Raw genomic sequence first — 14,663 nt, forward strand, 5'->3', positions numbered from 1 at the left:
TGCTCCTTCAGAATGTCCTCCTGACCGGGTTTTTGTACCACTTGTAACATGGTGAAGGCCTCTCACTTGAAGCCAGCAGGTCTTCTACAACCACTTCCGATCCCCCGACGACCCTGGTCCCACATTGCAGTGGATTTCGTCACCGACCTGCCATCTTCCCAGGGCTTCACCACCATCCTCTCCGTGGTGGACCGCTTCTCCAAAGCATGCCGCTTCATACCCATGGCCGGCCTGCCTACAGCCCTCCAAACTGCTGAGTCTCTCCTCAACACGTCTTCCGTTTATATGGCCTACCCAAGGACGTGGTGTCCGACAGGGGGACCCAGTTCACATCTCGGGTATGGAGAGCACTCTGCAGCAAACTTAACATTAATGTCAGACTCACCTCTGGTTATCACCCGCAGGCCAACGGACAGGTGGAGAGACTTAACCAGGACCTCACACGTTTCCTCAGCACCTACTGCCATCAGAATCAACAGGATTGGAGCAGGTTCCTCGTCTGGGCTGAGTACGCCCAGAACTCCCTCCGCAAGCCCTCGACCGGTCTCACTCCTTTCCAGTACATGCTGGGGTTCCAACCTCCCTTGTTCCCCTGGTCCGGTGAACCCACAGATCTCCCTGCGGTGGACACTTGGTTAAGGAGGAGTGAGGAGACTTGGAACACTGCCCACATCCATCTTCAGGGTGCTGTGCATCAGTTCAGATGACAGGCAGATCGACGCAGAAGAGGCGGTCCTCTCTTTAGGCCGGGCCAGTGGGCATGGCTGTCCACTCAGAACCTTCGTCTCCGACTTCCTTGCAAAAAACTCTCTCCCCGCTTCATTGGACCTTTTCGTATCCTTAGACGAATCACCCCCGTTTCGTACAGGTTAGCACTCCCTGCCTCATACCGCATCTCACCCACTTTCCATGTCTCTCTTCTCAGACCCGCCACTACACCCAGGAGTGAGAGCAACCCAGAGGACGCTACCAGGAGTGCTCCCCCCATCGACGTCGGGAGCGAGGAGATCTACCAAGTTCGGGAGGTTCTGGACTCCAGGCGGCGCGGCGGGGTTCTTCAGTACCTCATCGACTGGGAGGGGTGCGGTCCTGAGGAGCGCTCGTGGGTGAGGTCCCAGAACATCTTGGACCCTGCGCTTCTGACCACTTTCCATCAGGACCACCTTGACCGTCCAGCTCCTAGACCCCGAGGGAGACCCCGTTGTCGTCCAGGCCCTCGCTTCCGGAGCCGCTCGCCGGGGGGTGGGGGGGGTGGGGGGCTCTGTCACGGAACGACCTCTATCGCTTCCCTCTGGCGGCATCAGATCACTTTCCCCTGAGTACTAGGACTGCATTTCCCATCTTCCATCTCCTCACACTCATCATCTACCAGCCCTGTCCCATCCCATCATCAGCGCATCTGTTCTCTCTCAGCTCCCTTTATATGCACACTCCCAACTCACCTTCATTGCGAAGTCTTGTTTCTGCCACGGCGTTCATTTCCAAGCGATCTCTATATCTTCCCAAGTATTCCTGGTTCTCCGACCCCAGCCTGTATTTCCAAGGATCCTTCACGAACATTCTCTGCCTGCCCTGACCCACGCCTGGTAACCACTCTGATTCCTGGATCTCCCTTGCCTGTTCCTAGTCTGCCTTGTCTCTTTACTACATTGTGTCTTTCAATAAAATTACTGCAAATGGATCCGAATGTCTCAGACTCTCCATCACAACACTCTACTAGGAGTATGGCTGCTTCCAAACCATTACTGTCAGGATGTTTGTGATGTGGCAGGCTGATTCTCACCGAACACATTTGTGAGGTTCTATGACCTTGACCTCGGCTCCAGTCCAGGGGAGCAGGCGCTCTCGTCTGAATGTGCGCATTGATTTCACACAGACGGACACTTGCTCTTATAGCGGCGTGGGTATTAGTGTTCCCACAGCGTTTTGACGCAGCGCGAGTTCCCTTGAGAGAGAATGTCTCGGTTACGTATGTAGCCTAACCTTAGTTCCCTTAAAAGGGGACGAGGCGCTGTGTCACCCTGCCATACTCCCGCCATGCCCGTGATCGACTTGCTTCAGAAGCTGACATTGTTTTGTTCACGTTTGTTTAGTTTCCTGGTCGATGATGTCCCGTTCCGTCACACCATTGGACTGATTCCATACTTGATAAACGTCCCACAGCGTTTCAACGCTGGTCTCGTTTCCTTTTTAAGGGAACTAAGGTTACATACGTAACCGAGACTTTCCCTACATGTTGAAATTTTATTTTCACAAATGTTATTTGAAATATTAAAGTAGACACTTTTTTTTAATGTATATACAATGATTTTTATAAATTTAGTTTGATGCAGACACCAAAATGGTGTCGTCTCATCTTTGACCGACCTATAGGTGTACCAAATGATTAATTGATTAGGTTTGATTGGATTAAATAATAGACAATTGTATTAAACTGAACGAGAAGAGATGCAAATAAAAAAATATATAGTAAGAGCTTTATGAAAGGCAGTTATTGTGAATGAAACATTTAGATTAAACACTTATTTTGTGTTGTGAAAATATACTTTGTGATATTGTGTATTGTACTAACACAATTGAAAATATGCTGAAATGTTTGGAAAAAGTGCACTTTTGATGATCAGTTGTGATATTAGTAATAAGAGTTTTGAAAATGTACCAATAGCTTGTGAAAATTACGCCAAAGCAATGTAAAAATCTAATATAAAAAGAAATATAAAAGTGAAAATGCAGATATTTTTCATTAACAAATAAGGTGTTCATGAGCTTTTTTTTTTTACTTGATCACTTCATAATATACTGAGCTACTGAAACCCGAAATACAAAATACATGAAGACAGGAGCAGGGCTTATCTCACCAACCAAACCAATTACACCTACTCCTGTACAAACTTTTAGCAATGACCGTTTAGGTTAAATTACTTGATTTACATGGATTGTAGACACAGCATGCAAATATGCAAAGATATGCAATGTGCAAAGATCCGTTTAGGCTATAATGAAAAACCTGAAGATGGGAGCAGTGCTTACACCCTGACCATAAAAAGACTTTCAACATTCATGCAGGACAACAGTTTTCTTATAGGTGCTGTCATTCCATAGTGAAGTCTCCTCGAAAGTCTCCTCAGGTATGGGTTTGCTTTCTTCAGTGTCTATTTTATTTTGAAATGTTGTAACACTGGTTATATATATATAAATGTAAATATAAAAATAATGATTTGGTTGAAATTAATTAAATTATTTGGCAGTTGCTTGTTATATTAGGTAATGTTAATTTTCTTTTTTTTTAATCTGTTTAAAAATTCTGCACTGTTGCATCTGGTCATGGTGTATAACTTATACAGTATAACATGGTCTCTGCTCATACCACAGATAGATAATAAACTGGTTACACTTTATTTTAATAGTCCACATTCTACTAACTATAAGAAACATTGCAACTACATGTCAACTAACTCTCATTAGATTATTGGTAGACTGTTAGGTTGGGGTTAGTAGAATAAGCTGACAGAAAGTCCACTAATACTCCAACGAGTGGTAGTTGACATGTAATTGCAAAGTTACTTTTCACTAACTTTTTAAAGCATAGAGAATACGCTCTTTGGAAGTTCATTGACATTTTCATTGAAAAGAAGTTCCCTTTCGAGGGAACTCTCACTGCGTGGATGACAACACTTTGGGGAATTGACATAAAACTATGATTTGACTATTCATAAATATATTTTAGATAGTTACAATTGTATTTCAACGAGTCATAATTATAATTTGACAAGTCAGAATCACTGATCTATATAAATTACTGGATTGCCTCCATATTGGCATTCCCTAATATTCCCTCACATTAGGAAATCATCTGATTTTACCTACAGGTATTACCTAATGAGTCAGCATTTTTATCTGAAGTCTCCCTGTACATTCTTACAATGCAAACTTCCTAAACATTTAAATTATTATTTGTTTAAAGTCAGGAATTTCCCCTGCTTATTAAAATATATTTTCATCTTACAGTAGCAAATATCAGATCAGCTGACAGACGAGACACCTCAGCATTTATATTACAAATGATACAATTATTTTTCTTAAATTTTTTTTACTTTGTAAAGCATTTGAGCTGACCTCTGGCTTTTGTAAAGTTTCTAAGATCTCCAAGAGTCTCTGTGGATGTTGGTCAACAAAAAAACAAAAACATCAGGAAATAATACACACGGTTCAAAACTTATTCAGGGAAAAGATGCTGACTGCGTATGTATTTAAAGACATGAAGCTTTATTTCCAAGCATGTTGTCGCTCAAAGCAAGATGATGCATGATAAACCTTTTTAATATAGTAAGCTAAAGTGCAATTTAGTAATAGGGGATGGTATGTATTGTACAATTTAATGTATATTCAAATCAAATTCGGCAAATAATCCCAGATACATGTTCTTGCTTAATATTTCCTGCATAAATTCCTGCATAAAGAAAACTAATTTGTGCAGTAGACACGCATCTTAACGGTTTCTATATATCGCTTATCCTGCCTGAAAAGACCATAAACATTACAGATAACTTTCGAAGTATCAATTAATGTACATACATATATCTCAAAAACTATTCATGTGCAACTGAAACGCTGCAATTCGTGTGATTTTAGGTCAATGTTTTGGCTGCAAGTCAATGATTCCCTCTGTCGGTAGGGAATAGTAAGATGGCCGCTCAAACACTTGCGGTGTTCCTGCTGGCCGTTCAGAATGCTATGAGCAATCCAGTCATTAATATAGATCAGTGGTCAGAATGATAGTTAAAGATATCTGCAATTATAGTTGCAATAGTAGGAAATTTTATTTGAGATATCTCTAATACATTTTGACTAGTCAAAACTCCATTAAAGATATAATCGCGTCATTGATATCTTCAATTGACGCATCATATACGCCAAGGTAATTAAAGATCCCTAATTTAGTTTCAACTAGTCATAATTATATTTTAAGATATCTGAATTTACTTAGCTCTTACTTTTATATATCTTGAAAAGACATGAGTGAAGAACAATGCAATTAAACACCAAAAACGTGAAAAAATAGTACAAATAAACGTGTGACAGACAAGAACAATGCTTCAGAACCAAGGCAGACCCAGTCAAAAATGGTGAAGGCTGATTTTTAAAAAGTTTAACTGGCATTGATGACATTGATTAGTGCATTAAAGGAACACTCCACTTTTTTTGGAAATAGGCTCATTTTCCAACTCCCCCAGAGTTAAACAGTTTTACCGTTTTCTAATCCATTCAGCCTATCTCCGGGTCTGGCGGTGGCACTTTTAGCATAGCTTAGCATAGATCATTGAATCTGATTAGACCGTTAGCATCTCTCTCAAAATAATTACCAAAGAGTTTTGATATTTTTCCTATTTAAAACTTGACTCTTCTGTAGTTACATCGTGTACTAAGACCGACAGAAAATGTAAAGTTGCGATTTTCCAGGCCAATATGACTAGGAACTATACTCTCATTCCTGCGTAATAATCCAGGAACTGCTGCCTTACCCACAGCACAATGATATTACGCAGCGCCTGAAAATAGTCCACAGCTCGGAAACTTCCAACGTGACCGGCACTAAATTTGTAATATCATTGCGCCTGCTGGTACGGGACCAGCCCCTTGGTCACCAAGATAACGAGATAAATTGATTACTAAACATACTAAATTAAAATGTGCAATTTGTGAACATAAAGCAGGATAGAGTACAAGGGAAAGGAAACAGTCAATGACTGTGTAACATCAAATTGATCGGAGATGCATCAGTAGAAGGGAGACAGATGACATCAAATACAGCATTTTACAATACAGTATGCCATGTGATACTGTAAACAGATTAACATGGTAGAGACTGCCACATTACTGTAACTGACCCTTATAAAGGTCAACTACAGTATATATTCAGTCGTATGGTACAGTGAGAACATTTACTGTATTTCCAGCAAACGCTGTTCTAGAACAAAACCTCATGGTAGTATCATAACGTCATCAACTTTTGATAACACACAATATAGATACTATTACAAATATTATGGATTACATTTTCTAATGTGACATCTGTAGCCTGTTAAACTGTAATTGTACTGTCCTCAACATCATTTTAGTGTATTGACAGTCAGATAAACTCCCTTCCCTCACATGACTCTGAAGACAGTATGTTTGTTTGCCCACAGGTTTAATGGTCTTGGGTATGTAGTGAAACTAAATAAAACAAAATAAACATATTTCAATAATATTAATAATAATGTAAAGGAATTAACAACAATTGCAACATCCAGATGTATATATACACAGATAATATACTGTGATGCTTACAATGAAACATGACATTTTGTAATGCAAATAATGAATACAAGTACAATATGGCTATGGAAAATTATTAATAACTCAACACTTCACATTTATATGCAAGTATTATAAACATCCATGCAAATCAATAAATACTTACAAGCGATGATGTTGCAAGGTTTAAGATTACAGAGATAAGTGGCGATTAACGAGAGCCATTGTTACCGCTGCCAGCATGGAGCACTCACTACTTCCTGATTCACGTGAAGAATGGAATTCGCAGAATTAAAGCAATTTAAAACTTGCCACTAGGTGGAGCTCTAAACTATAAATAAAGTGAACAGGAGAATTAAAGCCATGAATAACATTAAATAAAAACATACATTAAACAAATCTGTTATCAAATTAAACAAAATATGAGATCTTTTACAACAAACTTGTTCCAGCACAGTAATTATTTCAGAAATAAGGATGATGAATATTACATTGTTTGCTATTAAATGAACTTATTGTTAAGTACTAAATTGAAAGAAGATCATACTGTTGTGTTTCGGTGATTAGACCGAATGTTCTCATTACATATTACAATAATCTTGTGTTTGAAACAATGATTATGTAGACTGAAATGTGTATAACTAATGCAAATGTGAGATCGGGTTTTGAAAGAATGATTATCTGCGTTAAAAGTGGGATCAGTTTGGATTTTTGCACAAAAGAGTTTCGAAAAATGTACACCTTACTTGGGAAAATAGTACCAAAGCGAATGGTTCCACTTTATTTCGATAGTCCACTTTTGATACTTTCTACTTTCTACTAACTATAAGTAACTTTGCAACTAGGCTAACTCTCATTAGATTATTAGTAGACTGTAGTAGACTGTCACAGGACCGTTTTTTCTGTTGGTCTTTCCCCCTTCATGCTTAAGATTTACATGGCGCCCAGCTGACTTCCATTCACGCACCACTAAGCTATGGGTGTTTGGGGAGACACCACTTGGTTATTAGTTTCCTGCGTGGCATTTTGAGGACAAGGCCTGCAGTTTATGAGAATGTCCCGGTCTGGGATTTGACCATGTGTTGTATCTTACATTAATATTAATAATAAAAATAAAAAATGCAGTAGTAACAAGCGTTCAGTAGCTCAACACTCCATCTTTTTATTCTACTCCTTTTTCCTCAACACTCCAGGATAGTAGCGACCCCTAGTGGGCAGAGCATATTAACCCAGCATGACATTTTAAGCCAACACAACATTATGGTTCTGGAAGGGTGGTCACTGGCTCCTTTCAAACCAATCGACTTTCGCTCTGATAAATTGGTAACGCTCAAAATGGCATTCCTTTTGGCTATTACCCTCCCTAAAGGCCCTGTCAGTTGCCTTCTCCTGCTTAGAGTTTGCCCCAGGTGGGGTCAAATCCTTCTTACACCTGAGACTGTGGTATGTACCTAAAGTACCAACTAATGTAGCTATAGTTTTACAGGCTTTCCCTCCTCAACATGTGTCGGCAGACCAAGAGAGGCTTGCCTTACTTTGCCCTGTGAGGGCTCTTGAGATGTATGTCCTCAGATCTTCCTAGTGGAGGAAGTCTGACCAGCTGCTGGTATGCTTCGGGTCACCCAAAAAGGGGTCCCCAGCTTCCAAACATATGATCAGTAGGTGGATTGTCGAAGCAATCTCTACAGCATATAAGGTGCATGGGTTGCCTTTAGCTCTGCTGGTTAGAGCTCACTCTTCGAGGGGTATGGCGACCTCTAAGGCCTTACTAGTGGAAGCCTCTCTCCAAGAGCTGTGTGATGCTGTGGGCTGGGCCTCCCCGCACACATTTATACGTTTTTTTTTTTTAGTTTAGACTTGCCTTCCACCCCTAGAGCTCACTGAGACCGAGGGTGCTTTCACACTGGCAGTTTAGTTCGAAACAGGGAACAGTTTGCATGAAAAAAGTGCTGATGTGAAAGCTGTCATGCAGACCCGGGTGAACACTGGGGTACCGCACCCGAGACTACCTGAGGCACAATTCACATGAATGTGAAAGCCGGGAACAATCACGCTCAGACTCGGACCGCAGCAAATGTGGCCAGTGTGAAAGCCCTCTGAAAAGGTGGTTTATATAAGGTGGGAAACATTTAAATATGCCCCTAGGGTTAAGAAAAGGGTTACACATATATCAAGAAAGGTCAAATGTAGTTAGATGCTATTTGACTTTGATAGTTGTTAGATGCTATTTAGTGCAAATAGTGGCAGACACTATTTGCATCCTCAGTTTATTGTAATATATTATACAACAGTATGCAATAATAACAACATATCCAGTGTATTTTATTATATTTATTAAAATCATAAACGGGTGCTGCTTTTTGGGACAATACTTGTAGGCTACCTCCCCTACACCTACTCCATATCCTACTCGTTAAACACTTTATTCCCACTATTAAATGCCCATTATGCACTTTATTTCCACTTTTCAAATATTTGATCAATTTCTATTTACAATAATCGCTACTCCGAGCTGATCATTTTTTCTCTGCAACTTTTGACAACAAATTTTTCACCATTGTCTTGTCCCCACATCGAAACAATGTTACATGGTGGAATGCAAAGAACAAGTCAGCAGATGATTTCAAGAGAAAACAGTTAGACTGAGAAATATTACTTATGTTTTGTATCCTGTCAAAGGAAAAAAAAATTTTTTTTTTGACCAAATACCAATGTGTCTCTCTTATAGGTCTGTGAGGATGTTCTATTGGTGTACTATAGTGCTGGTGACTCTGGTCCCAGTGGCTACAGGTGAAAATTCTGGAGTTAAAGTCAAACTAACCCAGAGGGGACTTGATATAGGTAAGTGTGAGTGAAAATATAACTGTTGTCCATTGATTTTTCAAATAAATCTGAAAGATTTTGGCAGAGGGCTATGTCACTGTGTTCTTATAATTTAATTAGAACAATGTAACTGTGGCGAGCACGAAGAGGTCGAGGGGAGGGAAGCGGACGGAAGCGAGGGGAAGCTGACGACTGCTGGCTTATACTTTCATTTTTGGTTTATTTATTTATTTAAAGTCTTTGAATGTTCGCCGGTTCCCGCCTCCTTCTTCCCATAACAACAAACCTCGTTACACTGGTGCCGAAACCCGGGAGGAAGGAGGGACACGCTGTCGGAGTGCCCTCGCTGCTGAGGGGGATCGCGGTGCTTAGGAGGTCGGGCAGCACGAGGGAGCAATGGCCACCCATTGCTGCCCGAGGCGATGGTGCCGGAGCGATGGAAGATCAGGTGGGACGGAGAGCTCGCTGCCATGCTCCTGGGTCGAGGAGGGGTAGCTGCCGTCCGGGAGGGAGCGGAGGAGTCGCTCCTGTTCACTGTGGGTCGGAGCCTGTTGCCGTTGGCCATGATGGGGGCGGAGCAGGGAACTGGAGACTCACTGCCGGTTGCCCTCGACCGGAGGAGCCATCGCCGTCCGCCAGGAGGCGGAGGAGCGTCGAGCCGCCCCCCAACGTGGGTACGCGCGGCCTGCGAGGGGCGATGGGGGTATGTGGTGAGCAAGATGAGGTCGAGGGCCGTGGGAGGACGGCGCGAGGCCGGTGGCGTGATTGATAATAACCGAGACGTGTCTCGTATCTCTCACGGAGGAGAGGAAGCATAAAAGGAGGAGCATCAACAGTGGTGATCGAGAGAGGAACAGGCCTGATTTTATGTTGCATTTTATTTGTTTTGGGTGGCCAGCAGTCGTCCGCGAAGGGCTGCTGGCTTATACGTAAATTTTTGTATTGGTTTATTTATTTAATTAAAGTTTTTTTTTCAGTTTTAGTTATTTTAGTACTAAACTAAATGAAATGAGAAATGTTGCCTTGACAACCAGGTTAAATAATTGTTCAAAGTTTTGTTTTGTTATACTGGTTGAAAATGTATTGGTTTGCAATCATTAAGGGGTTTTTTTCTACACTTTAACAGCTTCTTTGCATTTGTCATCAAACCATGGAAGCTGTCTGCATTTTCAATTTGAAGACGTTCTTGCAACTGTATTAGCTATTGATATAAGCAAGTTTTTAATTGCATATGAATTATCCTCTGTTTTTAATTGACCTTTTTTGGTATGCTTGATTCTTCTCCTCTACTTTAATGGTTATAATAATTGGAAAATGGTCATTTCAACTGCGGTCATGCCATGAAAGGTCTAAGAATATCTAAGGTTGAGAGATTGTTAAATCAGTTGTTTGGTATGTCCCCTCGGTGTAAATAAGAATTTGACACATCAATTAGTAGACATGGAGCATCATTTACTATAACATCTTCGATTCTTATTCATTTAGTGTTGCCGTGGATACTACCCCATATGATGGACAATAAATGACTATTAAAATCTCCCATGAGTAAATAGAGAAGGGAGTAGCTCTGCCATGTTATATGGGTCCATATGCGTTTTTTTTTTTTTTTTTTTTTACTGTAAATAAAAACGTTTGGACTTTTATTCTATTTTGTGACTGACCATCATTTACTGACTTTTGACCTGTGACTGACTAACATGTGACTAAAATCTTTATAATATGTGACCCTGGACCACAAAACCAGTCACATGGGTAAAATTATTTAAATTGAGATTTATACATCAACTGAAAGATGAATAAATAAGCTTTCCATTGATGTATGGTTTTGTTAGGATAGGACAATTTAACTATTTGAAAATCTGGAATGTGAGGGTGCAAAAAATATAGACAAATTGCCTTTAAATTTGTCCATTAATGTTCACGATTGTGCTGCATTCACTCACAAAAATAAATGTTTTATATATTTACAGTATACATTTACAAAATATCTTTATGGAACATGATCTTTACTTCATATCCGAATGATTTTTGGCACAAAAGAAAAATCGATCATTTTGACACATACAATGCATCGTTGGCTTTTGCCACAAATATACCCGTGCGACTGGTTTTGTGATCCAGGGTCACATATATGGTTCAAAAATCAAATCAAATCACTACATGGACATGGAGATCACATGTAGGCTACACATTTTCATTGAATATAGATCCCTGATGGGTTTGCATCTTTCATGTCATAAAAAAAAGAAAGGAACAGATCCAAAACCCTCCTCTTTAAGTATAAGCAGTACAAACGTTTGTTTGTTTTGACAGTTGCAGGTAAGGCTATTGAGAAGTTCAAACAGCTTATCCACAACAATGTTATTCCAGACCAAACTCTTCCAGTGCTCTTCAATCCGTCTGTTACAAGGTGAGACCAGTGTTCCAACAATGTCCTCCTGCTAAATAAAATGTATATTTTATATTACTTCATTGAATTTTATACTGTATAAATGTATATTTTATATTAAAATGTATATATTTTCTTGACAGACTGCAGATTCATATCAATGAACTTAACTCAGTGCAGAAGTTTCTTCCTGCTGGAGTCGATTTAGCAATTAAGAGTGCCAACATTCAAGTGACTGGAAACCTGGGAACAGGGTTAGTAATATGTTAATATCACAAATTTCCATCAAAGAAATCAATAGAAAAAATAATAGTATTAACAAAATTATTCACACAATTCTTCACACAATTCTATTTTTAATAAAAACATAAACAGACAAAGGGGATACAAATCACTTTTGGATGACGCAAAACTAAATAATGTGCAAATATTTGTTTGCTTAGTTAAACAGATGGAAAAAAAGAAAATGGTAAATATGGCAGGTGCAACAGTTTTTGAATGTCTCCCTCACTGTAAAAAAAAAAATACATCCCCAAGTCAAAATTTTCTAGTGACTGATAACATCTACATTTTTCAATTAGTCTGACATATTATTTCTCATTGAGCCAATGTTAACAGACTATTGCAACAATTAATTCAATTTATTTTACAGAATTTCACTTGGGCCAATTTAAAAATGTTGATGTGACCAGTCACTAGAATATTTTGACTTGGAGAGGTTACATTTTTTTTACAGTGTTATTTGCAGGGTTTTAGCACTCCCAGTGTAATACGTTTTAATACCCTTAAAAAATAACTGCATGCCATTTTGGTTATGTGCAGGATACATCAACTACAAAATATACTAGTATTAAACTTACTTCTGAACCTGGTGGTTCAGAGACTATATACAACTTATTTGCATTGATCTTTACAATGAAAAAGTGGCTTTAATGTGAATATGTCTTTTCAAGTATCTGGAGCCAACACAGTGCCTGTTCAGAGCAGCCTCAACAAGTCTGTGGAAAGACACATATAGAGGATAATACACAGTGAGTTAAATGAGGCTTCTGAAGAGGAAATAATGCCCTGAACTCTATTCCACAGAATATTCATGATATCGTTTAACGTGGAGGTGGATACACTGGCCATTAGTGCCACTGTTGCACTCGATGTTGATGGAGCTGGCAACCTAAAACTCAACATAAAAAAATGTAAAACAGAAATTGGACGTTTCAGATTCGACCCTCTCAGGTAATTTTGTTCACATCACAAATAGCAGCTGGCTAATAACTGGCTAAATCAGGATTTGTATGTTCAATAATCAAATATATGTTTATCCATTGGGTTGTATGTTTTGCAAATATCACATAACATTTAAAAGGAAACCCATTTTTTACTGGATTAGGTTCCCAGAGTGTGTGTCATAGAATTTTAAACAAACTACAGCTCATGAGAACTAAACACTTTAAAATATTGTATTTACAGACTGGTGTCTGCTCTACTTTCTGGGCTTAATTCACGTTTCCCCAGCTATCTTGACAATTATGTGAGACAATCACTGAACATTCACTGTTCACAACTTACAGAAACCAAGAGTCTCATCCCATGTCAATATTAACTATCTGCTGTTTCAGATCTGCTCCATGATGACAACCAGTCTTGCTGATTTGAACCCCCGGCTGGCAACATTACATGGTGCTATGAATAAACACTATTAACCACTGACTGCGATGATTACAAAAATCAATTCATGACAGCATTCATGACATTCAAAATAATTTTTCTTTCTGTTGTGACCGTTTAATTTTAGACGATATACGTACACTTTCTGGATTTGACTTCTCCATGGAGCCTGCTGTCATCTCTAGTGACAGCATTGAGCTAAGTTTGGTAAGCCTGGAAGGATGGACTCAACGACGATATTAAAATATCTCAGCTCGACTGGTACAACGGGCTCATCCCCACAGAAGCAAAGCAAAAGCTCATAAAGCTTTTAGGAGTTTAGAGATGCAAATTAAATCCTGCCCACAAAAGGTGTAAACTCGAAAGACTGTGATTAATGCAAATTCCCATTGTTAGCACATGTTTCCATTTGAAAGAGGTTTCTGTCTTGGGCTGATTATTTAAAGAGATGTTGCAAGAGGCTCAGTGTGATTTTGTAGTCGGATCAGTCAGTAACTGGACGCTCATGTATTTGATCTAATGTCAGGAATGCATCTTTTACTCTTTATCTCTGAGCATTGGATTTTATTGTATTGATTATCTTTGACCTGATTATGTAATTGGCATGATACATTTACCTGACTAATAATAAATTGTTACATTTGGATTTATTCTGACTTACTCTGAAATTAATAACTTGGTTTATGAATCAATTGTTACCGCAAAGCTGTGTCCAGGGTTAACTACATACTAGCAGTGTTGGGCATGTTACTTTAAAAAAGTAATTAGTTATAGTTACTAGTTACTTCTCACAAATATTAACTGAGTTAGAAACTGAATTACATCATTATAAAAGTAACTAATTATCTGTGAAATCAACTATTGAGTTACTTAAAAATCAAATATGTCAAATAACTTGCCCCCAATATTAAATATGTTAAATTAATGAAATGGACACTTGATAAAATACATTATCATTATAACACATTGTACACTAATCTACACTATTTTAATGTTGCTGTGGGACAATGTAAGAGACAGCTATTCAATTCAATATATATTGTTAATATTATCATTACTATACAATAAAACTCAATATATGGTTTAGAACTTTTTATATTTATTGCACAGACCACAACTGGCCAACAAATAAGTCTAAAAATAAATCATGCTTCTTAAGAAATGTGCCAAAAATGAATAAATTATAATAATAAAAATATACATACACTCTTTGTAGTGCATAAAACTGTCACACAACTTCACAACTGGTAGACATCCTGTAGCCTACTTGAAGTATTTTCTTCCTCACAAAAGTAAACAGTTTAACAAGAAGTGCTCTCAATATAATACTGCAATGTACCAAAAACAAACAAAAAAAGAATAAAATATAATATTTTGGGTTTTTGTTTTTATAACCTACAGAGAACGTCATCATTAGAGATTATTTAAGCCAAATTCTAGGCGTGTTTGCCGCATATGTGTTTGCAACCGGTCAAACAAAGATGTTTTC

The 14,663-nt window shown here is 38.9% G+C and overlaps 1 protein-coding gene across 3 annotated transcripts; it reads left to right on the forward strand.

Annotated features, from left to right (window-relative positions):
• The first annotated feature begins 3,044 nt into the window (after positions 1-3,044).
• On the forward strand, positions 3,045-13,823 carry LOC306988641 (bactericidal permeability-increasing protein-like). Of its 3 annotated transcripts, none has more exons than XM_079593733.1 (8): positions 3,045-3,128; positions 9,026-9,138; positions 11,434-11,530; positions 11,653-11,763; positions 12,596-12,742; positions 12,977-13,037; positions 13,126-13,186; positions 13,302-13,823. In XM_079593733.1, exons 2-8 carry the CDS (start codon positions 9,036-9,038, stop codon positions 13,415-13,417), a joined length of 696 nt encoding a protein of 231 aa, XP_079449859.1. In that variant the 5' UTR covers positions 3,045-3,128; positions 9,026-9,035; the 3' UTR covers positions 13,418-13,823. The 3 variants fall into 3 exon arrangements, with proteins under 3 accessions (XP_079449859.1, XP_079449860.1, XP_079449861.1); XM_079593734.1 differs by having other exon boundaries at positions 11,440-11,530; positions 13,302-13,822; XM_079593735.1 differs by lacking the exon at positions 12,977-13,037 and having other exon boundaries at positions 13,302-13,437.
• Positions 13,824-14,663: the final 840 nt, after the last annotated feature.

Source organism: Phoxinus phoxinus (genome assembly GCF_949152265.1).
Source record: "Phoxinus phoxinus genome assembly, chromosome: 20".
NCBI classification, from domain to species: domain Eukaryota; kingdom Metazoa; phylum Chordata; class Actinopteri; order Cypriniformes; family Leuciscidae; genus Phoxinus; species Phoxinus phoxinus.